The sequence below is a fragment of the Hippoglossus stenolepis genome, chromosome 6, assembly GCF_022539355.2.
Source record: "Hippoglossus stenolepis isolate QCI-W04-F060 chromosome 6, HSTE1.2, whole genome shotgun sequence".
Taxonomy (NCBI): Eukaryota; Metazoa; Chordata; class Actinopteri; order Pleuronectiformes; family Pleuronectidae; genus Hippoglossus; species Hippoglossus stenolepis.
The window spans coordinates 6,212,113-6,236,756 of NC_061488.1; the positions used below are offsets into that span (position 1 = coordinate 6,212,113).

At 42.1% G+C, this 24,644-nt stretch overlaps 1 protein-coding gene across 3 annotated transcripts; it reads right to left on the reverse strand.

Annotated features, from left to right (window-relative positions):
• frmd4bb (FERM domain containing 4Bb) lies at window positions 1-22,727 on the reverse strand. Of its 3 annotated transcripts, XM_035160343.2 has the most exons (24): window positions 22,511-22,727; window positions 13,412-13,477; window positions 12,668-12,762; window positions 12,486-12,578; window positions 12,090-12,174; window positions 11,575-11,631; window positions 11,461-11,483; window positions 10,310-10,393; window positions 10,122-10,187; window positions 9,853-9,910; window positions 9,687-9,773; window positions 7,462-7,538; window positions 7,165-7,303; window positions 6,929-7,070; window positions 6,586-6,719; window positions 6,277-6,393; window positions 5,129-5,357; window positions 4,989-5,042; window positions 4,719-4,866; window positions 4,359-4,526; window positions 3,374-4,158; window positions 2,351-2,489; window positions 1,878-1,997; window positions 1-895 (listed from the first exon to the last, which is right to left on the reverse strand). In XM_035160343.2, the coding sequence occupies exons 2-23, from the start codon at window positions 13,475-13,477 to the stop codon at window positions 1,880-1,882; spliced, it is 2,964 nt and encodes a 987-aa protein (XP_035016234.2). In that variant the 5' UTR covers window positions 22,511-22,727; the 3' UTR covers window positions 1-895; window positions 1,878-1,879. The 3 variants fall into 3 exon arrangements, with proteins under 3 accessions (XP_035016234.2, XP_035016237.1, XP_035016236.2); XM_035160346.2 differs by lacking the exon at window positions 4,359-4,526; XM_035160345.2 differs by lacking the exon at window positions 1,878-1,997.
• Between the last annotated feature and the right edge of the window lie 1,917 nt (window positions 22,728-24,644).

The window sequence follows — 24,644 nt, forward strand, 5'->3', positions numbered from 1 at the left end:
TCTGTGTCATACATGTATTTATTCACATCTGTGTTCCCAGTGGAAAATATTTAATGACAACATCTAACGACATATCACTACACACGGTGACTGTACAAATATGTGAGAAAAGGAGGATAAGGAGTCATGGACATGGTGTTCACGGCAGTGGTCTTCTGTTATCATAAAAAAAGAAGTTCTTATCAAAAGATCTATGTTCTCACCATGCATCTTAAAACACTACGGCACCAACGTGAACAAATGGTTCTATATAAACAATATTGACATGATACGTTCTCATTCAATGTTAAAAGAAAGGAAGAAATGGGAATTTATCCAATACACAGTTCAGCTCTAATGAAGATCAAAAAACTGCTCAAGCTTTGTTTTCAATTTGGATCAGAATTTCATCATATTTCACCGAGACGCTGTCTGAAGTGGTGAAAATCATTTTTATTCTATAACCTACTGTTTTTGTATGAGACAGTAGCTAGTTCCTGTTAAAATACACGGGGTTGGGTTCAGTAAAAACACATGTTGCCTCTTTTTTTTCCCATCTTTGATACACAATAGCGTTTGAATCCAGTGCGTCTGTGCAACATCTTAAAGTTTCTCTACACATTTCTCATCTACCTGTACAATTCATCCAATCCAAGGCACATGGGAAAGTCATTCAAGAGTCTCATCCCTGTGTTCAGAGGTTACTTTAAACATGAGGACAGGCGCACACACACAGGCTGCCACGGATGGAACACCCCCCCAAGACGAGAGTTGCGGCAGCCAGAAAAGTTTGTGTGTGCATCCTGCGTTCCAACTTCATCCCCCTTCATGTGCTGCTGGCCCTGGGTTCACGTGTGCCAAAGTTTGATTTGGTCCTCTTCAGCGGATGCTCATGTAGCCTCCATCCAGGTGAAATCTGAACAGGAAGTGAAACAAGCATATGTCAAATATATCGTAGTTCAACAGTTTGAGAACATGGAGCACGTGGTTGAATCATGTGATCAAACTGGGGAATGGAAATGCAGTAAAATCATAGTCGACATGACTTTGTGAGGGTGTACAAACAACTTAATGGGTAAAATGGGAAATTCCCTCTTTTTAACTTGCGCCGAAGCTTTAGTGATGTCAGTCTTGAATTGTTGAACCGTCACTTTGGTCCAGAGAGAAGTTTTTCAACAACTAATAGATAGATTGCCACGATTAAACTTTCCTTTGGTTAAAAAAACCTGGGATGACTGAGAACAGGTCCCCAAAAGTGAAGCCAAATCATCTTGATGACCCCCTGGTGGCTGGCTGCAGTATAGGTCATAAACCCTGCCTCCTCAATGTTAGCATATGGGCCAGATTAAAAAATCAAAGACCACATGAAATACATTTATCTCATAAAATGGTCTATATCATTTTAGGTACTTATTTAACCTGATGCTATAAAAAAAATGGGGTCATGATTGACAGCTGACACTGACTTGTGATTGGTCAAGAATGTGAATCTCCACAATCACAGGCTCTGGCCCCAAATAGCATCAGAAACACAATATGTTTATGGGTGCTGAACACAGCATTCTACTTAATTCTACACACTGAACCTTGAAGCTACAGTCTATGCCTGAGAGCCTTCACAGACATCCTCAGGTTGAATAAATCTCATTAATCAAGTGATACACACTTCAGGTATGTCTTTGCTTGGTTGGTGCGTCAGGTACAAGATGAGTAAAAGATAAGGACTGACACGTTTTGGACAAAATACAATCATGCTGTGTCGGAATAAAAAAAAAAACACTTCACACTATGAAAAGGTGAATGGTTTAGTTGAACAGTCTATAAAGGAAAAAACACAAATGAGGATGGAAAGTGGAGATGACTGGCAACACGACACGTAACAGCCCGCTGTGTCTCACCCTTAACTGCTAGAATGGTTGTCTGATGGTTCATCTGTACTAGTGGCCTCAGCGCCAACCACTTCAACTGTCTCTGAATTTTTAGGCACTGTGTCAGACACTTTGCTTTCGGGAGAAAGTCTGCACACATGAGCATTAATCACACGTCAGGGCATGAAGGAGAGAAGAAAGAGAGGAGATCTTTAGGGTTTTATTATTTTATGAGCTCGCACTGAAAGAAAAAAATGTTCTTGCGAGTGCAAAAGAAACACAACGTGATCTTTCATGCAGAGGCGGAGCAGCACAAAAATCCAAAGCCTTGAACTGCAGCAGACACAAGTGACACCGACTTCTGTACCTGCAACTGATCAGCATCCTCTGAACTTCCACTTGAAATTAAACTGAAAGAACAACCCCCCCCCCACCCCCCAGTTATCTGTGACTTTGCTCACTTCCTCTCGCACCCATGAGGTTTGGTGGACTGCAGCGCTCACCTGCTGTGTGCCGGACTGCGGTTGTACGGCGAGGGGTGGGCTCCGGGCTGAGGGTACTGAGGTGTGACGGGTGAGTCGTACTCCGTCATGCCCACTGCCAGCTGATTGCGCCAGTTGCCCGCGCTCTCCGCTGAGGACACTGCAAACAAGACAAAAGCAAACACACCCAGTTAATGTTAGAGTGTCATTGTTGTTATTGGAAACACCGCGTCCCGCTTCACGTCACTACTGCAAAACAATTCACCCTCACATGATACTGCAACATTATATTTTACATAAAGTGAGTCCTGGCTCAATTTAAACCAAAATAAGGATTTATTTCAGCATTTCTTTATATTTGTGTTACTCTATATTGGTGTAGGAAATACAAAATGTTTCTATGTATGTGTATTAATATAGCTACTATGATACCTATATATTGTGTATTGCAGATACATCACATGATTTGTTCAAAATGGATTGTGGGTATTTAAGATGGCGACTCTGTTTCTCTATCAGGGGTCAGAGGAAACACCTTGGTGCACAAAACATCACTGGCAAATAAATCCTTTAATGGGAGCTTCAGGTGTGAAGATGGACTTGTTTTCAAATGCAGGAAATACATGCAAATGTGTATTTTCTTATTTTATGCCTTAGAGAAAATGTATTTTTAATCCTGTTGGTTAAAAAATTCTGACACAATAGTGTTGTTAAATACATTTCTGGATTTATCAAAGGTCTTTTGATATTTATCTTTGAGATATCCTGGCACATTTTAAATGTTCTGGATGCAAGATGTGAAAACTTTTCACTGTAACGTGCATAAATAAAATTCTATTTTGTGTTTTAGCAGCTTTTTAAGGCACGTTAACGCATGTAGCAGCAAGTTGGACTAATATAACCCAAACAAACAAAATATGGAAATAAAAAAGCCTCCCTTGACAGGATGCATGTACATCACTGGCTATTTTCTATCATGTAATAGACAACAGCTTACAACAGCTTAATGAAAAAGACAAAAACAATTCAAGGACATGGTCTCACCTGAGGAGAAGGACGTGGTTCTGCTGGAGTGGCTGAAGCCCGCTGGCATGGTCTGGTAGCCCAGACTGAGCTGAGAGCCGCTGTCAAAATCGTATCCGGTGAGTGTCCCTCTCCCTCCCTCCCTGGGGACCCTGCTGCGATGGTACCAGCCTTTCAGATGCTCCGCTACCAGGGCCTTCTGCATGTTCTTGGCCAGGAGCTCATTCCTGGGGCCCTCTCTGTTCCGCGGCGGCCTCATTGTCGCATAGGGATTCTGGGAGAGACCATCTGCCCGGTCACTGCTGTAATGCCTGAATCTGTCATGTCCGTGATACCCATTCGTTTGGTAGGAAGGGTTGACGTTGTAGTGGCCTTCGACTTCGTTCTCATACACGTAGGCACCGTTAGAGTACGGCTCAATGTCCGAGCAGGCGTAGTCAGTGACGTAGTAGGGACTCGGTGCATAGTGTGTTGAGGTGTCACATGAGTAACTGCAACCAGAATGCTGCTGCACCAAGTTGGGCATGCTCCCGGTGTTTCCGTACACCTCCACCTTCCTGTGGAGACGATGCATGGTGGAGGTGCGGGAGTCCAGTGTACTGTAGTGGGAGTTGGCCGCCCCGGAGTAGTCCAGGCTGGACTGACTGGTGTAGGAGGAGCAGTCCTCCAACACCTCTGTGCTGTTGCTGCGGTGGGCGTGTGACAAGATGAACACCGGCTTCTCAGAGTCGGTGTCTTTTCTTAGTCGGGGCTGCGACTCCAGACTCCCGCTGCGGTGCCTGAAGCAATGAGGAGACCCCTCCGACCTGGAGAAGGAACACAACTGTTTCTCAAACAAAGGAATTCAGTGCTATAGGATTATATTTCTGTATGTGTCAGTACAAAACAGAGCAGGGGTTCGTAAGAGAGCTTGGGTAGAAGGTTGGGTAGAAGCAGGGATTGGGTTGCAGTGAGGAGGAGGAGGAAAGAAATTGGGTTTGGCAGTGCTGGGGAGAGGAAATCACACCTGAGCTGGCTGCTGCTGTAGGCATTGCGGGTCATAACCGGGGTGGGAGGCATGCTGCGTGGATCTCTGGGAGGTCTGGGAAGGGTTTTATAGGGACTACTGTGGGTGGAGGAGACCTCTCTTGGATTCTGGTAGTAGTGGGAACCCGACTGGCCTTCATAAGCTGATCTAAAAGGGTGTGGTTTCAGGAGAGGATAAAAAATGATAAGGGGTGAGATCCGAGGGAAGGAACGAGGATGCAAACATGACGGGTACATCATGGGCTGCAAATAAAATCAAATGCTGCAGAGACAAGTTACACCTCACTGAAACAATAACAACAACAACAAACAGACTGGGGAGCCACATCTGTTTCCGCACCTGCTGTGGTTCTTGCTGTTGTGATTTTCCCTCGGACATCCCTGTCGATCCAGATCATAATCCGCCCCCAGCGAGCGCATCGGACTGAGCTGAGGGGAGCCTTGGACCGACCGTGACCGCGGCCTCGGATTGACGCTGTCTGAGTCATCTTCACACAAAAGCATCACAGGGTAAAGAAAACAGTGGCACTTGCTTTTTTTTTATATCGGTTATTTTACTCGTTATTATTACTAAAATGATTTTAAAGCCAACGTGTGATGTCTGACTCACCATCATCCAGTGGGAGACTCGACAGGGAGCTGCAGTCGGAACGGATGAGTTCATCTGGTGAAAGAGGAAAATAACTCAGTGATGATTTCGTATACAGCTTCGTGATTAATGCAGTCGCGCACGTCAGCTTTGCACCATACCTGCAATGATGACGGAGGCCCGCTGCGTGGGCTTCTTCCCCTTCTTGATCCTGTACTGGTTCATCTCGTCCTCTATCTGCTGGAGCCTGTGCATGGCGTCCAGACAGTTTCTTCTCCTCTTCTTCTTCACTGTTTTGCACAACTCCGACTCATTTGCAAGTTTTTTCGCTGCCTCCACAATCTTCTGCTGCAGCGCGAATCTGCTCTCCAGGTTCCTCAGGAAAGGATCCTGCACAGAGCATGAGCAGCACAGACACCAGTAACTAACAATTATTCCATTTTAAATCAAATTTATTCAGGAAGAGACATTTGACTTCCCTATTACTTTGAAATGTGTTCCAAAATGGATCTAATTGTGTCTTGTGTCAGGTGGACCTTATGGAAGTTATTCTTATATAAGTTGCAGATGATAAAACTGTCAAACTCTGTAAATTGGTAGCTGAGCACACATATATATATATTTCTCCTCAAAGGACAAATTCCACTATACTACTGGTTCTCAGTCCAAAGGCCATTCTTCCTCTGCTCGGGAATAAGAAGTTTAATTTTAAGCACTTTTAGCAAACATTTCCTCAACAGGAATAACAAGCATATTTGTTGGGGATTTAGTGCGCTACCAAAAAATAGGATAAACTCAGTGGAAGGTTGTCACTCACAGCAGAAAACAGCTATGAACTAGAGCCTGACCAATTTATAGGTTGGCCAATAAAAGTTGATGTGAGACATATCGGTATTATCATAAATGTTCACAGATATGCGATGAATATTTTTTTTAAACAGAATAAACTATGCAGAAAGGATGTGCATTATTATTTATTATTATTTGAGGTTATATTTTCTTAATTCAAGTTGCATATAGTTGGTTGTATTTGTGTTTTCTTTTTAATTATGGTTATTCATAATAACATTTATGGTTACACTGTAAAATAACCTCAACTACATCACTTTGTCATAAAGATATTGGTTGGGCTTTACTCTGAACTACTTTATGTTTATTACCTTTCTGTGGGGTTTTCTTCACAATAAAAATAAATGTTAATACCTTTAGAATCACCCTTTAAAAAATCTGCTATATTACACAGAACTAGAAGAAGATCCGGCATAAATTTGCTGCTGCATTTGATTTAAGTGCAGCGTTAAACACGAACCTCGTTGTAGGGGAACAGGTCATCCAACTTGAAAGCGGTGCCAACTCGCCGTCTGACCTGCGGCGGCCTCTCACCTGAGGAGAGGGGATACTCCCGCGGCAGCTTGCCAGTGAGCTCCTGCAGAAAAAAAACACCCGAAACAACAAGTCACCTCGACACTTTAATGAACTGAGAGTAACAGCAGAATCCATTAATCTCCCGGTCACACAGCAACACAGTTTAATAAAGGGAGTTCAGCAGATTGAATGCAGCTGCCTTGCAAGATATAGACACGGTGCAGGAGAAGTGTTAAAAATGATAATTTCTCACCGCCTCTCGCAGACAAATCTTTTTCAGTTCCTTTGTTTTCTTGGCCAAGATGTCTTGGATGTCCTGCTCTTTTTTTCTCAGCTCAGACAGCTTCTCTTTCTTCTGCTCCTCACTCATCTCAGAGTCTCCGGATCCTGTGATAAGAATCATCTGACCGTTTATATCCTCATTTCCAAAGATGCAGTGTATGTAATAAAGTGATATGACTGAGGAGCTTTATATTCCACGAGCAGCTCATTTTGTATATTTTACAGCTTAATCATTGTAACTTTGATGATTTTTTGTTATAGAAACATGAGCTTAATATGCACTTGCTGCCTGAACTGTAATAATTATAACCCACCTGTAGAGACCAGGCTCCCATTGCTGGCTGTTATTAGGTTATTCTTCAGGCCTGCGTCTGCCAGTCTGTTTATCTTTGGTCCTCCGTGGTCCGTGAGATCCATGGCAATTTCTTCCAAACTCCTTGCTGTTACTAATTTTCCCTAAAATAATAAAGTGCACCACTTCAAACAAAGATTCTACGATAGATAAGTCAGAATTAAATGCACCAGGCACTGGCTGATGACGGACACTTACTTTACTTTGCTTTCTATCCAGGTAGAACTGGTGCTGGCTAATAGCCATGACCCAGATGGTTTTGATCAGAGAGTGGCTGGCATACCACGTGTGGATGATGAGGCCCGTCTGCCCGAAGGTGCGCTTGGTTACCGCTCTCCTGTTGCAAAGAACACGGCACAAAAGAAATCTGAGCTGGAGGTTTGATCATAAATAATAAAAAAGCTACAGTGAGATGAAAATATGGATCAGTAAAAGTAAGAGTGGCAGAATGAGCAACTTGTACTAATACACTGAGGAGAATCTCCTGCAACTCACCTGTGTGGATCATTAACTTCCACAGCAAACTTTTTCTCTCGGAAGTACAAGTTTTCCAGCTGCTTCCACTGGTAAAGCTGAAGATAGAAACAACTAAATTAATTTCAGATTAGATAAATAGATTTAGGGCTTTTCACAACATGATATACACAGAGATAAGAGGTGAGGCAATACCAGGACTAATGAAATCTGTCCACTTGTTCCCTCAGTCCTGGTAAAATGTTCATCGATCATCCCGACTCAAAGTCAAATAAACCATTATAAAATATAAAGAGTAGTGCAGGTGTTTTGACTGGCCTTGTCTCCGCCACTGTCATTAAAGAAAACCAGACTGTGCCATGCACTGTCATTACAGTCTGACTTGCCAAGTCTGCAATAATGCAGGTGTTTAAGAGAGGAGAACACCACAAGGGGACATTACACAAAGACTCATCACCGCACACAACCGTTTCCATGGCTCATCACGTCCACCCCTCACAGCAGCCACATACTGTATGAACAAGCTGTTTGGGTGAGTGACTCACTCTGTGTGTCTGGACAAGATCCGAATGAGACACAGAGTTGGACGGTTGAAAGAAACATGTGGATGCAGAGGATTTCACGTTGAGCAGCGAGTTTGAGGAAACGATTGTTCAATGAGTTTTAAAATAAAACTTAAAACAACACACACACACACAAAAAAAACTGCAGTAAAGTTGACCAGACGAGTGTAGTATCCAGTCTTACCAGTATGATGATCACAAGTCCCACAAATGTAAGTATTTAAATCCTCGGTGGCTCGGTTGTCAACACAAACACGTACTTTGTTCCGTCCACTGTCAGCTCCTGACTTGTCTCCTCAGGTATTCTCAGTTAGAACACACAGGATAACACCCAGATCCAGCCCCCTCTCCCTTTGACATCATCAGCTCCCTCCCTCCTCCACACACACACACACACACACACACACTCTGCCTGAACACAGCTGGCTGCTTGCACAATCCTCGACGTGCCGCAGACAAAAATGGATTACACCACCTCGACCGATTGCCAGGATTGAACAGGAAGACAATGCCAGTAAGTGAATGTGAATGTGTGCGGAACTTTCACCTCTTTTTTGTAATCACGCACATATTGTAGTAACAGACCGGATGGCGTAGCTAAAGCATCACTCACATGGGTGTTTCTCCAATTAGATTCACAGGCTAAAACAACAGCAGTGGAACAAGAAATACAGGTTCACACTCTATAATAAAAACTCAACAGGTTGAACTGCCGGCACAAACACATCTCACATCTTCCCTCTTACTGCCCGTTGCTGCAGCTCCTCATTTCAGCCTCTGTCTGAAACCCCTTGGATTTAGCTCCTGTCTCTTTAAGGCCCCCCTCCTCATAAAGCCAAGTCTGCTCTCATTGGTCAGCTGCCCCACTCTGTTGTGATTGGTCAACCGATTACAGCGTGTCTCTGCTCTCGCTTTACCTTATTATTATTATTATCAGATGCTAGACAGGCTGGTGTACATTAGGAAAATATGGGGCATCGTGATGTCACGTGACATAATGATGGTGCGGAAGTATCGGCCTGGTTGTTACCGTATAAATTCTGTATGACCAAAAAACCTTTACACATTTATCCAACTAATCTATATCCCTTCACATTTTTAGATATTTAAATCTTTGACTCACTTATTTTACCATCGAATCCATTCAATTACTTTTTGGACTCGATTGAAGGATCATATATTGTGTAAATCTATATCTTAGCCTGAAATTTGACTGTAAAAATGTTACAATATTTTCAATGAGCCATAAGAAATTGTTCCCCCTCTTACTTTTATCTTCTTGACATTTATGTTGTACACATAACGTATGTATTTACTGTTTTATTATTTCTCTCTTACATTTATTTATCTGTCTGGGTTAAGGTAGTTTGTAAATACATGTTTAAAAAGTATTAGCTGGACGACTGAAGAGGCATTTCAGGGGCTTTGGGAGCTTGAGTGTTTTCTGTGCGGGTGAGGATAAGAGGAGCTCTCTCTTTTTAACATTACCGACCTTTTACATACACACACAAAAAAACTATAAAACACACTTGAGGAAAGAAAAAACATAAAAGGCCTCATATGTCTCCTTTCATAAGAACTGATGATTCATGTGCAATAGAGCCAATCGCTGCCGGTGCTATCATGTCCACAGTCGAGAAGCAGCAGCCATCTTAGAGACACGGAGCTGGAGGAAACGTTTACCTTTCGAGGTTTTAATCTGTCCTGCAGGTCGTACTGGCCGATGCCTTTATAGCTGAGTCCCAGCCACCAGGGGATCCCTTGTTTATCCTGTGAAGGGAGAGCACACCTTAAACACGGCTGACTCAGTTTCAGGTGTAATTCCCGTTAATCCCAGCCAGAGACCTACCTTAACTTCATAATAGTGCACGCCGTACGTGGGCAGTGACTCCACTAATGTCAGATACCTAGAACAAAAGCATTTTCTGCATGAGTAACACCTTGGAAATGTGAGGAGAGCAGTGGGAAAGTGATCAGTGAGATTCATGGGACTGCAGCTGAGGAGGAGCTATTGATTTCTATCAGATGATAAGAAAGCGGATGCCGGAGTGTGGGAAGCACTAATGGAGGTGAGAGGAAGATTAATGAACTTCACTTCTTCTTTTTTTTAATACTCACTGCACAATGGCCTGTCCTCTGGAGACCCCTTTCCGCTGTTTATAATATTCAATCACTCGATCCTCACTGCAACGGCACATAAAGAAGACGGCTGCTTACACTTTGAACAGCTGTACATCTTCAGATCAACTCATTCTGTGCCATAATCACCATGTTTTTAAGAATTAAGTATTTTCCTCTAAGCGTACCAGTATGCAAGAGATGGATGTTCCTTTAGTACTTTGGTGGGAAGAGTTGGAAGTTTCTTCAAGTCAGCTCGAGTGTTTTCATCACTGAAACAGAAAGATAAAGATTACGATTAATGTAAAATTACTTAATTAATGCACTTCTCAACTGCTATACTAAACTTTACTTGAGTATTTCAATAATCTCCTATTTTACACCTGAAGCCAACATTTCTGAAGTAAATCTTGGACTTGGTACTTCAGAGAATTAATCTACAAGGTGAAATAACTCGATCAGGTTCACCAGTTTATAAAACATGACGAAACTACCAATCACTACACTACAAATACCTCAATAAAAAAGTTATTTGCAAGACTTATATGCATTAGTAATATCAAACCTATAATAACATATGAAATAAAATGAAACAGCAAAGGGGCCAAGGAGTACTTTTACATTTCAACACTTCAAGTACATTTTGCCCTTAATACTTATGGTAGTACTTTTATTTCATTTAGACTTCAGGTTGGAGTAAGTATCTTACACATGATGGATGTTTCTACCCTCATGGTTTTGTGTGCATTATATTTTCCAATATCTAGATGCTGTTTCAAAGCCTTCATCCACAATGCAAGGAATACACTTCTGGTAAGGAAATATTAAAAAATGTATTTTGCTTTGTGTATACGTAATTAATACTTAAAACGTGTAGCTATTAATTGTTTATAAACTCCCCCATGTAGCTTTGAAACATACAAAGGACATTCTCTAATGGTCTTAGAATCTACTGTGACTATAAAGACTTTACTCAGAGGGACAAAGATGCTTATATTCATAAACCATCTTCTTTCAGCAGCTGGTCACAGTCAGGTGGTGTCCTGCACAAAGACCTGCAGTATTTAGTCAGAACACTACAAGTATATATAAAATCAAAAGGCGTCTGAGCTGCCCTGCGAAGGTGTCTCTGCTCCGGCTTCTGTCAGCACTGTGAGATTCATTAGTTGCCTGGTGCAAGCTTCTCTGCACTCCGTGGTAAGCCCCACATAACACTGCTATTGATTTTTGTTGTCTGCACCGAAACAAGTGATCTATCGAGCGCCGTTGCTAAGAGCGCACTATTAACTTGTCCTGCTGCCGTTAAATACTTCTTACCAAGCTGATAATGTGCCCTTACCTTGTGTAGTCTCCCTTCGCCTCCTAGTGATAGAAAATACCTGATTAGATCACATGCTTTCAGACACATCCCATTAATGTATGGACGGTATATGCATCTATTAAAAGCACTGACCTGCAAAGCATTTGCGGCTAATTTGAAGACGTTTTCACTTTCCACTTCGATGATCCCCTGAGAAACACAAGAGATCAACGGGATAATAAATAAATAAATAGGATGCAGAACACGTGGTGCATGAGGACGAAGCTTCCTACATCCGAACAAAGAAGCGCCTCTGCGTTGCCCTACAATAACCTCTTCAAATCAACCCTTGTGTTTTTTCTACTTTCTCAGACTGTCTGTTTTACATTCCAGCCAGCAGAGTGAGAAATCTGTGCCCTGCAGCCACTGTGCACTGAGCTGAGGTGCTGCGAGGGTCCAGAGACAGTGAATCATCAGGGAGCTGGTGCTGGGAAAACACACACACACACACACACACACACACACACACACACACACACACACACACACACACACACACACACACACACACACACACACACACACACACACACACACACACACAGACAGACAAACTATAGCACGATCATCGCTTCAAACCACAAAACCAACGAGAGAAAAACACTTACATTGTAGACAGCAGATTTTGCGTTCAGGAAGAATAACTCCACCGTTATGATGTCCTTAAGCAGCGTTATGTTTTCTACGTAGAACCTGTGACGGATGACAGCACACGCACGCACAACAAATTTTGTTAAACTGAGAAAACTTGTCATTTTGCTGTTGCTGCTCAATAAATCCTACATTTGCATTCATCTCTGCTGAGTGTGTGTTCGCAGTGTGAGGTGTAGGTGAGAGGGGGGAAAAGTCTGAGGACCAAAAGAAAGTTGGAGACATTCATACATATTTAAGACATTCACAGTAAAACTACTGTGGACATTGTAGACAGCCAAAACTCTGTGTCCACAAAGTATAGCGCCCCCTGCCGGAGAGCTTGTGCTTTGCATGAGGAGACGAGTTCCTACCTGACCAGGAAGTTGAGGGTGATGGGCCCGGGCTTCTTGGAGAAGTCGTGTTCATGAACCCTGCGGTCCATCTGCAGCCACTTACGCTGACCACTGCAACAGCAAACACACGCAGGCATCAGAAAGGGGACATCGGCAAATATTCAGGCCGCTGGGAGAGATAAATGGAACGATTTACATACTTGTCATCGGAAAATGCGAGTCCAAAGAATTCCTTCTCTTTGAGGTTGAAGTGGGAGGTCACCAAGTCGAGGAGCTCGTAGGACAGCAGCTTAGGCTGGAGGGGAGGGGGATTTAGAGTTAAGCTGACTTTAATCTCAAATATTAGGTGAAATGACTCAGACAATTTCCTTGATTAATGTCTAGCGGATGCTTGAGAAAATGTTTTCTTTCTTCTGTTGTTTCCTCTGTTGGACAGAGAGGTTGCCTGGAGGGCAGGATGGGAGAGAGGAAGCTCAGTGTTTAAACAAGGCTGCTCATGTATGATCACTTGTTCTGAGGGAATGTAATAGAAGGAAAATTCCTTCAACCCTCCTTCATCATTTTTAATACATTCTCACTGAAATACAAGTCATTACATACAGATAACATTTTTGGGGGCCACTTGGAATCCAGCTGTGAACATAACACTGACATATTAAATCCTTTAAAAGTTAATATAATAAACTCCTTAGTAAACAGGTGCCTTGACCCCCAAAAATCAATATCGGTTGGTCTGTCCTTTTACATTGTGGGCAGCTGTTGCTAAAGAGGTAGAGCGGATCGTCCAAAAGCCAGACGGTCGGCGGTTTGATCCCCGTCCACCCCATTCCGCATGCCGATCCCCAAATTGCCCCTGACAGCAGTGATGTACGAGAGAGAAAGTGCTGCACATAGATGCACTGTATGAATGTGTGTGTGAATGGATGAATCAGGAGCATTCGTACCTGAACCAGCAGCTCAAGCTTCCTGTCATCCAGCAGCTGCACTTGACAAAGTCTGCCCTCAGTCATCTGCAGGAGGAGAGAGACGAGGAGGTTCAGGGCTCGTGACACTGATTACAAACTGTTCATCATCACAAGGGAACATGAGGATCTCGTGTGTCAGTCATGTTTTTGCTGCTTCAGCCATGTTGGTGTTTTAACCATAGAATATAGAGCAGAAGAAAGAGAGTTGAGGCAAAACCGCCATATTTACTATCAGCAAACTGATCCCAGGCCTCGGTGGCGAGTACAGTGACCCTTTTCAAGAAGAAGTAGAAGAAAAAAAAACACTGACGTTGTTAATGACAATAAAACCTTTGTCTTGGGATTTGTTGCCATGGCAACCGACCAAAGGAAGGATTTCTTCAACTTCGAACCTTTCACACTAAAGTTTTACTCTTTCAGTCTTTCAGCAACCAAGTAAACAAATTGCCTGTTGTGGAATGAAACAATGTACTTTTTGAGGTACTTGTATACTGTATTTCCATTTCATATAACTATATACTAGTTACTTCAGTTATTTACTGCAGATTAAGATTTTAACACAAAATATAGTATAGTATATATAATATGACGGATTTCAACAAATTAAACTATTCAACAGTATATAAATATAATATGCAAATAGGTCAAATAAGCTTCACATCCAGACATTAATGCAAATATAATAGTAAAACTGTTTAATATACAATAACAGAACTTACACAGGGGGTATTTTTATGCATGAGAACTTTGATCAAATTACATTTTACTCATACTACTATGAACTTGCTGTACTTGTAAAAGACAGTTTTACGTGTATTCAAAAGAATGTCCACTTGTATTTTTTTATCTGAGTACTTCTACCACCACTGCAAAATCTCCATTCTTTCCGGCGTTTCACCCAAAACAATAAAACTGTCACAGCACGAATCAAGTTCCATCCATGCGACTGTTTATAGCAGGAAAGCAAAACCTCATCTCAGATTAAACTCTGCATCGGGGGGGGAAATCATATTTGTTTGCTTGTGCACGATCGTTTCAACCACAATGCCCTTCGTAGAGAGAAAGAGTCAGGCTGACCTGCCCGGAGACACCGAGACCACCACTTACTAGATAAATCAAATAGCTGGTAGAAATGACAGATTGAGGTTAACCACTTTTACAACAAAAACCTGCACACAGACTTTTTAAAGAAGCACAGAGGATAGATCCAACAGCCTCCTCATCTGACAGAATGGGGCTGATCACAGCTTGTAACGCTCGTAGTGAAGCTGCTGTACCTGGTACATCTCTCCAGGGAGAGTGCAGGTGTGGACGCATCCCTGACCAGACTTCATCCTTTGACACGAGTCTCCTCTTCGATCCGGAACACGAGGTTTGCTCGCTCTGACTGAGCAGCAACAGACATTCGGGATTAACCGGCGACTTCTGTCCGAGTTATTGAGCCGAGCGGCCGGGCCTTCGCAGGGACGGCTTACAGAGTGTGGTCAGTTTGAGAGAAATCAGCAGTTGACTTAATGAGGGCTGGCTGGGTCAGACTCCTGACCACAGTTTAGGGTTTACAGCTTATTAATATGAACAACACAGGTCAGACCAGAAGTATGAATGATTAATATAAGGCAGTTGAGTATGTTGATACAGTTTATTTTGCCTGCAGCTCATTTTATTCTGTGGCTGATCGAGTTTGAATGGGGATATCAGGTGTCTCTTGCTTCCTTTTCCTGTAAATTTGAACTGAGTCCCACTAAAGTGACAAAGATGCTTTAATTTACACATTACATTTGCAATTCTCATTCACTCTTCTCTCACGTTGCACAAATAAACAACTAGATTGACTTTCAGTAGAGCGCAAGCTTCAGCCAAAGCCCAACAGTCCCTGTAAATTCAATCAAGCTGCACACGCTCATACATATCAATTCCCTAAATGTGTCTGGTTTGTTTTTCATTAAGATCCATGAATATTCTCTAGGGGAATTGGCGAAAAATGTAGAAAAACTCCATATCTCGTTATTTAACAGAAGGTGAAACTAAAATCCCTGCATCTATACCCCCTGATCCAGATCCACACCTAATAGACACAAACAAACCCAGGTTACTGCTTTAAATGACACCATCTGTATTGTTTTAATGAGCACTTAGTTACAGCCCCTGAATAATGTTTCTTTGTTATCGCCGGAGACATAAATTTCCCTCCATGATCTAAATTAAAAGTGCACATTCAATGAATCCAATTAATGTGGAGAGTGACCACTCTTAACAAGTGGATTATTACATTGATTTTGCGCTTGAATTAAATTTAACTGCACACAATTGTGTGTCTGTTGCTCCAGCCTGACATGTGCAGTAAGGGGGCCGGCCACTAGATGGCGCAGGGATTATTATTCTTCTACGAGGAAGTAGTTCATAAGGAGAAAATGGCCACTTGAACAAACACGCACCACTGAGGAATTTTCAGAAGCAGCTATTAGCTCAGCAGACGAGTGTCTAATTCAGCTGGGACGACTCGGGCTCATAAATGAGATGATTGGAAGAAGGAGCCGTGATTTTAAGGGGAATCTCCACCATTAATCACCTGGGAGCTATAAGCTTCTACAAGAACTGCTATTTATATCTGACTGAGACGCACGGCAACCCTGACTAACCCTGCAGTTTCTCAGCAGTGACACACTCATCAAATGTACAGACATAAAAAAAAGAAGAGCTTAGACCTGAACAGACTGGGATATAAAACTGGTGTATACTCAACTACGCAGCTCAGTATAGAGGAATACCTCCACCAAGGCCCAACATTCGCCTCATGAAACCACATTTAAATTCACTAGATCTCGATTTCGCACATAAATATCAGTTCCCTGAAAACATGCCTGGGTTTTTCAAATCAGGGTTCATGGATTATTCTCTGGGAAATCAATTTTCACTGGACAGAACCAGCTTTGGGTTGTTTCGACTCTTTATGCTATTCCAAGCTGAGCTAATCAGTTATAGGGATACAATTTTTTCCATGTAAGGTCACGGTCACACATACGTTAACGTAGCAGTGGCGAACCTGTGTCTCCCATTCACTTTGAATCTGTTGGAGGGCGGATAAGACGTTCTCTTCCAGAGGAGAAGCAAATCAGCAGCGTGGCTTCTCGTGGAGTTCAAACTAGCAAACATAGTGCAATGTAAGGCCTCCTGATCCGGATCTACACCAACATTTAAAGGCTTCTTCCCTGGCCACATCCTGACACTATGTTCTGAGCTAATCTGTCCAGTTGTTTATGAATAATCCTACAAACTAACAGACATACAATCTCGGTTGGTGAAGTTAATGATTACAAAAGCACACCGGTCACAATTTAAACCTTCATTGGGCATCTCATGATGCATGTGTCCGAGCTAGTGGAGCAAACAGCGCTGCCTAGTCAACCAAACCCAATCTACTCATCCTCAGTGAAGGGCCGGCTCTGTACCCTCTGGGGTCAAGACGAGCATCGAACCTTCTTCATGTGAGAAAGACGGGAGAAGAAAGAGCTGTCGGTCTTTGTGTTGGTTTCTCCAGAGACTGGACAGGCGCTGGATGAGAACTACGCCACAGGGTGCAGGTTTGGAACCAGTCTGGAGCCTGAGGTCGGCTCATAGACAGCTTGTTATATGCGAATTACCCCAGTAGAGTGTTGGGGAGGGTGCGGCTGTGACCTCCACAAAGAAACAAAGATTATTCCTCCTGATGATGAGCAGACATCGATGAAAAACAATTCCATATCCAGCTTTTAAGAATGTACAATGAGCATTTCTCTGTCTCCTAAACTGTCAGTGTCAGTGTTTAATACGTCACACTGGTTAAATGTCATGTCCAGACTGCAGCCCGTCTTATCTCAGTTTCCCGTTTTCATGCATTATTGATGGAGGCTGGTATCACGCACACGTCAGTGTCTGCTCTGTGTGCTCACATGCTGCTTTGAAGACACCGCAATTGTAAAAACACGGAAATTATCATGAATTAAAGATCTTCCCAAGCAAAACGTTAAGTTAAACATATTTTAATTCACATTTTCGAGAGAAGATGTGCAGATTGTCATTATCTAGTGGATTTCCTCACACTTGGTTGATGAGGACACTCAGATCTTTGGTTAGATGCATTAAAATGCTGGAGATCTAATGAGCTGTGGTCTACTGGAGGAGCAGCGGCTGTGCCAGAGATCCCAGCAGCATCAATAAACTCTTTCACAGGGTCCAGGACCATCATCATAGATCTGGAGAGTCTGTGTGGAGCCGGAGGTCACTGAACAAACTGCTCTCCATCATGGAGAATCCATCCCATCCACCCCACGACACACTGCAGAGACACAGTACGTTCATGTTGTACCCCAACCTTTCTTAAACTGCACCATATTCCTGATTAATATTGTTATTTTTAATTGTTAAAAGTTGTCCTCAATGCTTATATTGTATATTTCTCCCTCTGCAAGTCTGTAATTCTGCAGCAGCAGCTGTTATAATTTTGATTCTATTGTTTTCCTTTGTCTGCAGCTTGACAATTTCCCTCATGGTATAAATAAAGAATCTATCAATGTAAAGACAAAGACTTGGAGCCCAGAGAAATCTAAATAAAATGTTCCTGTGAGTTCAAGTGGCTATAAACATGCGACCTGACAGGAAGTGACATCCAGTACATTGTGGCTCTAAAGGGAAGCTAAAGGGAAAGTTCTGTGTTTTCAGAACATGAAATCTTCCTCTGTGACGATGCACAATCATCAGATCCTGTTTTACAGCTGAACCTGATCTGTATGTGACCTTTGTCACCTCAATCTCACTGGTAACAACAGAGAGGTGAAGGATGAAAGGCAAACTCCAATGATGTTACGCATTTATATTGTACATGTGGAAATCAATCAAGTATCAATCAATCAAATTTTACTCATACAGCCCGGGGGTAAAGAGTTGTGTAAAGTCTTCTGATGCAGATGAAGCAGCATGAGGTCTGATTACCTGCCTATAGTGATGTCACTTAAGGCAGCGTCATTTCAGGCTGTAGGTTTGAAAATAGAAAAAGATCAGAGGCTGCAGAGAGAAGAGAGAAGAGGGACACCAGACCTCTGCAGTTTACTCCTCATCTCTGCTTCAGGCTAACAAACAACTTGAGAAGACTTGACAGATTGACTCAAATAGATCATTTTCCTCGTGAAATAATCGGTCGATCGATCAACTGATAAATCCTCGTTTTGGTCTTATTAAAACCAATCCTGTCCAAAGATCCTAGGCCCACATTAGAGCCAGAGGGGAGAGAAGTCCAGGCACTGAGAAGCCAGGTGGTTCGAGGCGGTGGTCTGAGGGACGCAGCACAGGATTATCTCCTCATCTGATATCACATCATGACTCATGTTGTCAGCGGTCATGAGGTATCTGTCAAACCAGTCTGGCTGTTTGTGATACGCACACAAAGGAGCTCGGGATATTACGGACAATTTAGCACCAGGGAGAAATATTAATTTTGTTTTCCTCACGCCGTAGATGTTCAATATAAGAAGGGCAGGCTGCATCACGGGGGGGGGTTGATTCATGGGCATGATGTCATCGTGCAGAACAAACTCATATGCCCACCGCGAGAAGAAACGTCTGTAGCAAGACAATGTGACATATTTTCTTGGCCGTCCTACAAGTGGCAACATAAACCACAATATTTCATGAGCGGCCACAGTGACAGTAGTGGTCAAATCTGCTCGTGCTGGTCTCTAATATGGTAATGCTATGGCGGTAGAATGGCCATGCATATTCAAGTGAGGAGCCTTAGCTCTATTTACCGCCTCATGTTTCCTCCAGAGCTGCACGGACACTGACGCTCGGAGGTTCAGCTGCTGTCGTAAGAACCGACCTTGAGGGAGTGTAATGAAAAAAGAAGATAAGGTATAAAAATCGAATGAAGGTCCAGTGGTTAGATTTTCATCGCTGCCGAAGAGTATTTACTTTCTGGGAGAAATTCAAAATGTTCAAATGGCCCAAACGCTAACATTAGGTTTCTCTATTAAAGAATAATCTCTATACTCTATGATATAAGTATTCTATTGTTATAGTTGTTGAGACATCTCAGTGGACGTCCCGGTTAACAGACAGAACAATCGTTCAATCCCTACATCCCTGAATAAAATCAATCATATCTACACTTTCAGTACATTTTAATAAGCTTCAATGGGTCATATTTCTTACTTTTACTCGTCTAATATAGGAGATTAAATATTTAAAAACGCCCGAGAGAAAACTTAATGTTCTTGCCACATGACAATGCAAAATTAACAAACACCGTATTGAGGATTTTGCAGTTGCTTAAGTTTTACCAGTGCAACAAGTGCAAAGTTTATCCTGACGATAGCACTCGAGGAGTCGTCACAGCCCGTTTCTAAATCGTTTTACAAATATATATATATGTGCTCAGCAAGAATCATAATAATGTGTTGTTATTATTTTCTATACCGATCATCAGCTGACACTGTGCCACCAGGGTATCTAACATATAGAGACTAGCAACCATTCACACTCATATTCATACCTACTCTAAATTTGGAGACACAGGGAGAAAATAAAATATGAAATAAACGTTCACATAGAACATTTCTTCACAATTCATCCATTATAATTTGATATTTCTAGCATAAAAAGACATTTGGTGATGCTACAGTTAAAATTAGAGGGTCAACAATTGTCCAGAAATCATGACTGAATATATCTGTGCTGTATTTCATGTAATCTGAGCAGTACTGGTTCACATATCTTCCGCTGTTCACATATCTTCCGCTGTATCAGAGATGACTGTCAGTGTTACATCGGCTTCCTTCCAAAGATGTCAAATTAAACTGAGTGATCTAAAAGTAGAAGTTCGTGTTTGTATTCTCATGTTAACTCCTCGATTCATGTGTGTTCTGGATCAGTCTCAGTAGACGGATTGATCCAGAGGTAAACTCGCCACCTTTTCTCTTCTTAAAAAACACGATACTTGGTTATAAATAGTTTAAAAGACCAAACAGCAGCAGCAGAGCTAAATTTAAATGGCTCATTTTCAAACAGACAGACTTTAGTATGTGAGAAGTGAACTCTTCCAATTTTGAGAACTTTGCCACCAGTTCATAGGTTTCTCCCCACTGACAGTCCTGAAATCACAAACTGCAGAGTTTCATTACAAAAAAATTACCTGGAGTGACTCTCTGCAGAGCTCAGGGACGAGGCACCGAGGCGTGGACGTGAACAGAAAGTGGAACATGACCAAATTACACGATGTGAGCGAAGAATCCCAAGAATCTGCAGTGTCTGCAGCCTGCGTGGAAATCATGGTACCGTGACCACGCTGACTCAGACCCAATCAGATCATACTCATTTGTCTTAACCCTCACATGAAGCATCATTTTAACAAGGATCAGCTGGTGGACTGAAACCGGTTTTCATTTTCAGGACAAAACGCAGACGTGTAGGACAAAGTTCTCGCCTCAAATCCACCTGCCAGCTAACGTGAGGCTGCTCAGCTCGAAGCCTTCACCTTATTACATTTATCAGATTTATTCCCTCTGTGGTAAGTGTGTGAATACAAGATTACTGTCCAGAAATAGCCAGTTCCCTCCCTGTCTTCAGCACATTTCTCCCAAAGTCTCAGGAAGCTTTGATTCCTCAGTGGACGGTTGCCAGCTGAGCCCTGAGACATTACTCAAACAGACAGAGGAGCATCTCTGACTTCTCCGACTCTCTGACAAACAAGTCAGGGTGTTCAGGATAATCATATATAAACCGAATTATGTTTTTATTTTCTGATTCTGTTTAAGCCCGTTAAAACCTAGAAATGTGACTTAAATCAACCTTTAAAGAGTTTGTCACGAGTGGACTGTGTTGATGGATGACACAGGACATCCTCCGCTCCAAAGAGGAAGAGCGACAAAGTTTCACAGTGGGCACGTGTGTGTCATCCAGACGCAAACCGCTGCAACAACAGTTCCTGTTTACCACGTCTGGTGCTTTAAATACATCAAGACGTCTCTTCCCTCAACTCACCAGATGACAGCAGGTCAATGTCAATCTTTACACAGCTCATCCTTGTTCAGAACACAACACTGCATGTATGTGAGTTGATGAGGAGGCACCAAAGAGGATATTAAGGCCTTAACTAGTCCTTGTCAATGTCAACTTTATTTATAAAGCACATATCTTGGTATATATACATATCACACATCTTGGTCGACCAAAGTGCTTTACAAAGTGAAAGATATAGTAAGGAAACAGCAATATATCATAATACTAATGATAATGATATGTCAGATATATATAGTCTTGATTAAATGTACTCGGCTGTGGTCACCAAATGTCACCAGTTGGTCCCAATCAACATATGCAACTAGTCCTTGTTAATCTTGATTAAATATGCTAAGCCTGTGTCCCCAAATGTCACCAACCTCGTACAATTATAGGAAATGGAAATAATGTATAAAAAAGCCATAAGCATGTCCAGAGATAAATGAATAATGTCTTGGACGGGGATGATTCACATCAGTGCTGAGAAAGGGTCAAAACGATGATTCATCCAGTCAATCAATGCATCACAGCAAGATTCACACACAGTCCCCAGCTTAGCAGGATTTGACTTTTTTTTTTTTTTTAAACACAAACACACAATCAAACAATATAATTTCCACATTTTCCTTTAATCCTCCCCAATCAGCATGTGCCTCCTGCAATGAGACTTGTCCACCTCAGGGCCAGTTGGCTCTGTGCAGGGAGAACAATGAGTGAGCTACAGCAGCAGCAGCAGCAGCAGCAGACCGCCGCCGTGCAGCCCATGGGTGTTTCCACCTGAACCCACTGACTGCTCCAGATGTGTCAGATGGAGCCACGGTGCTGGTGTTTTGCGGTGGGAGAAGCAGGAGAGTGGCCGCGGAGAGACGAACCCGTGCTGCTGGGATATTTTCTCACTGATGTCTCCGGATCTCATGCGGTTTTACTTTGTCTCCTCGCAGCTCCTCAGTGAGGCGGGTGGAAGCTGCTCCATCACACACACCCATACACACACACACACACACATACACACACATATACACACACACACCTAATCATCTATCTTCTTACCTTGGCTCTGCTTTATTCTTTAACAATCCCTTCTTCAAGGCAGTGATGAGGTGGAGCTCCAGCTTTCTCTCCCCGACTGCTTTTAGCCAGGGAGGGGAGCCGCCGTGCAGCCGCTGTCCATGTTCATCCTCCGGTTCTCTCTCTCACTCACACACACACACACACACACACACACACTCACTCGCCTCGTATTCAGCCACACTCACCACGCCTTCACCCGCCGGCTATTATGTGAACAAGCCCCGCATCCCCTCCCTCCCTCCCTCCCTTCTCCCTGCCTCCTCCCTCCCTCCCTCCCTCCCTGCCTCCTCCCTGTCTCCCTCCCTCTCATCCAGCAGCTGCCGGCCGGCGAGCCTCACACTCAAACCCCATAATAATCAAGTGTGGTGCCTGAAGGCTGATTGTGTTCCGCATCCTTCACTTTCCTTTAAAAATTGTTGTTGTGCCAATTGTTCAAGTGTCAGCAGCGAGAATTATAAACCAATCTTTAATTACATAGTGTCTACACATTGTTTTATAAGGTAATTTTATTTGGCTATAAGCAAAGACATCGTGATCTGTGGATGCAATATTGTTTTTATTCATCTCCAAATATTTTTAAAACATTCATGAGCACTATATTTAATTTATGGAAGTCTCATTGTATCACATGACATCAGGTTATAGTATTTAGATTTCTCATTAGTTGTCACCATGACAACAGCCACATTTCCGGGACCCATATTAAAGTAAAATGCTAAATAGGCTATGGCAGATTTCTTTTTTTTGCAATGTCATTAAAATTACACCAAACACAACGTACACACAATGCTAATACTTGTATTATTATTATTATTATTATTATTATTATTATTATTATTATTATTATTATTATTATTATTATTGTTGTTGTTGTTGTTGTTATTATTATTATTATTATTATTATTATTATTATTAGTAGTAGTAGTAGTAGTAGTAGTAGTAGTAGTAGTACTAGTAATAGTAGTAGTAGTAGTAGTAGTAGTAGTAGTATTGCTATTATTATTAATGGAAAATAAGAAGGAATAAATCCCAGTAAGTAAAATGTGAAAATAATCAACTTGACCACTGGATAATATTAATAAATTCAGGGTAAGCTTGCATAACAATGAAGTTAGAAACAGTACATAAGAACAAGTGAAATACAACAATGTAACAAATTATACATTTAAATAATAATAATAAATCTCAACTCTTTGGAAGATCCACAGAAACAAAGTTAGACAACACTTTTTTGACATAAACAATTTTATGTTTGCATAAACAAATATCTTAGTTTTAAGCTGTTTGGTATCAGAGGGAAATAGACTGTGTTTCTATGGTATCTTAACAAATTCTTACATCCCATTGCCGTCCTGTAAGAGAAACAGGTTTTATGTATGTTGAGCTTGTTCGGATGTGTTGTATTTGCACAAAGGTTTTCTTTCCCACACACGATGCATATCTCATCAAACTGAGCTGTTGTGCCGGATGTATTTAACATGTCGGACTCAACTGTCACAGGACACTTCAAATATCTGTATTTCATTTTGGCCAAAACCAACATATTTCACTGACTTTACAGCTCAACCTGTAGAACAACATACACTGAAGCCCTTCAGCTTATTCAACATAATTTCAAGCTAACACATTGCTGGCGGGCAAATATATGTTTAGCAAATTTAAATACCCGTTTGGTGTTCAAATCAAAAGACACAGTAACCAGATTAGCGGTGTGTGTTTCACAGGTGATACTCAGGAGTGTCGCTGCTCCTGAAATATTCATCGCTGACTTTACTCTTTTACTCAATTTTTCCGAAACAGACTGACGCAAAGAAACAGGAGACGTCAAATTCAATTACACAAATAAACCCAGAGTTAATTTAACATTGAGATAAACCGAGATTCTGCCTTTTGTTATCATAGTCTGCACTGCTGCTACTGTATGTCCTCACACGGTCTACAATGAATGCTCTTGTCAATCAGCGGAAAGAGGCCCTCCCACCACACCCCACACACCCCCCACAAAGTCTTGTATTTTCTGACATCAGACATGAATAAATATCTCATTAAGATCCCCCGTAACCATCTGTCCAGTGAGTCTCCTCCTTACAGGACAACGCTCTTGTAAACAAAA

Coding starts and splice junctions, on each gene's coding strand:
- frmd4bb (XM_035160343.2), bottom strand. CDS start 13,477: ATGACTGAGGGCAGACTTTGTCAAGTGCAGCTGCTGGATGACAGGAAG. Junction 7,071..7,164: donor TGGATAGAAAGCAAAGTAAA/GTAAGTGTCCGT, acceptor TTATTATTTTAG/GGAAAATTAGTAACAGCAAG. Junction 5,358..6,276: donor ACCTGTTCCCCTACAACGAG/GTTCGTGTTTAA, acceptor TGCTCTGTGCAG/GATCCTTTCCTGAGGAACCT.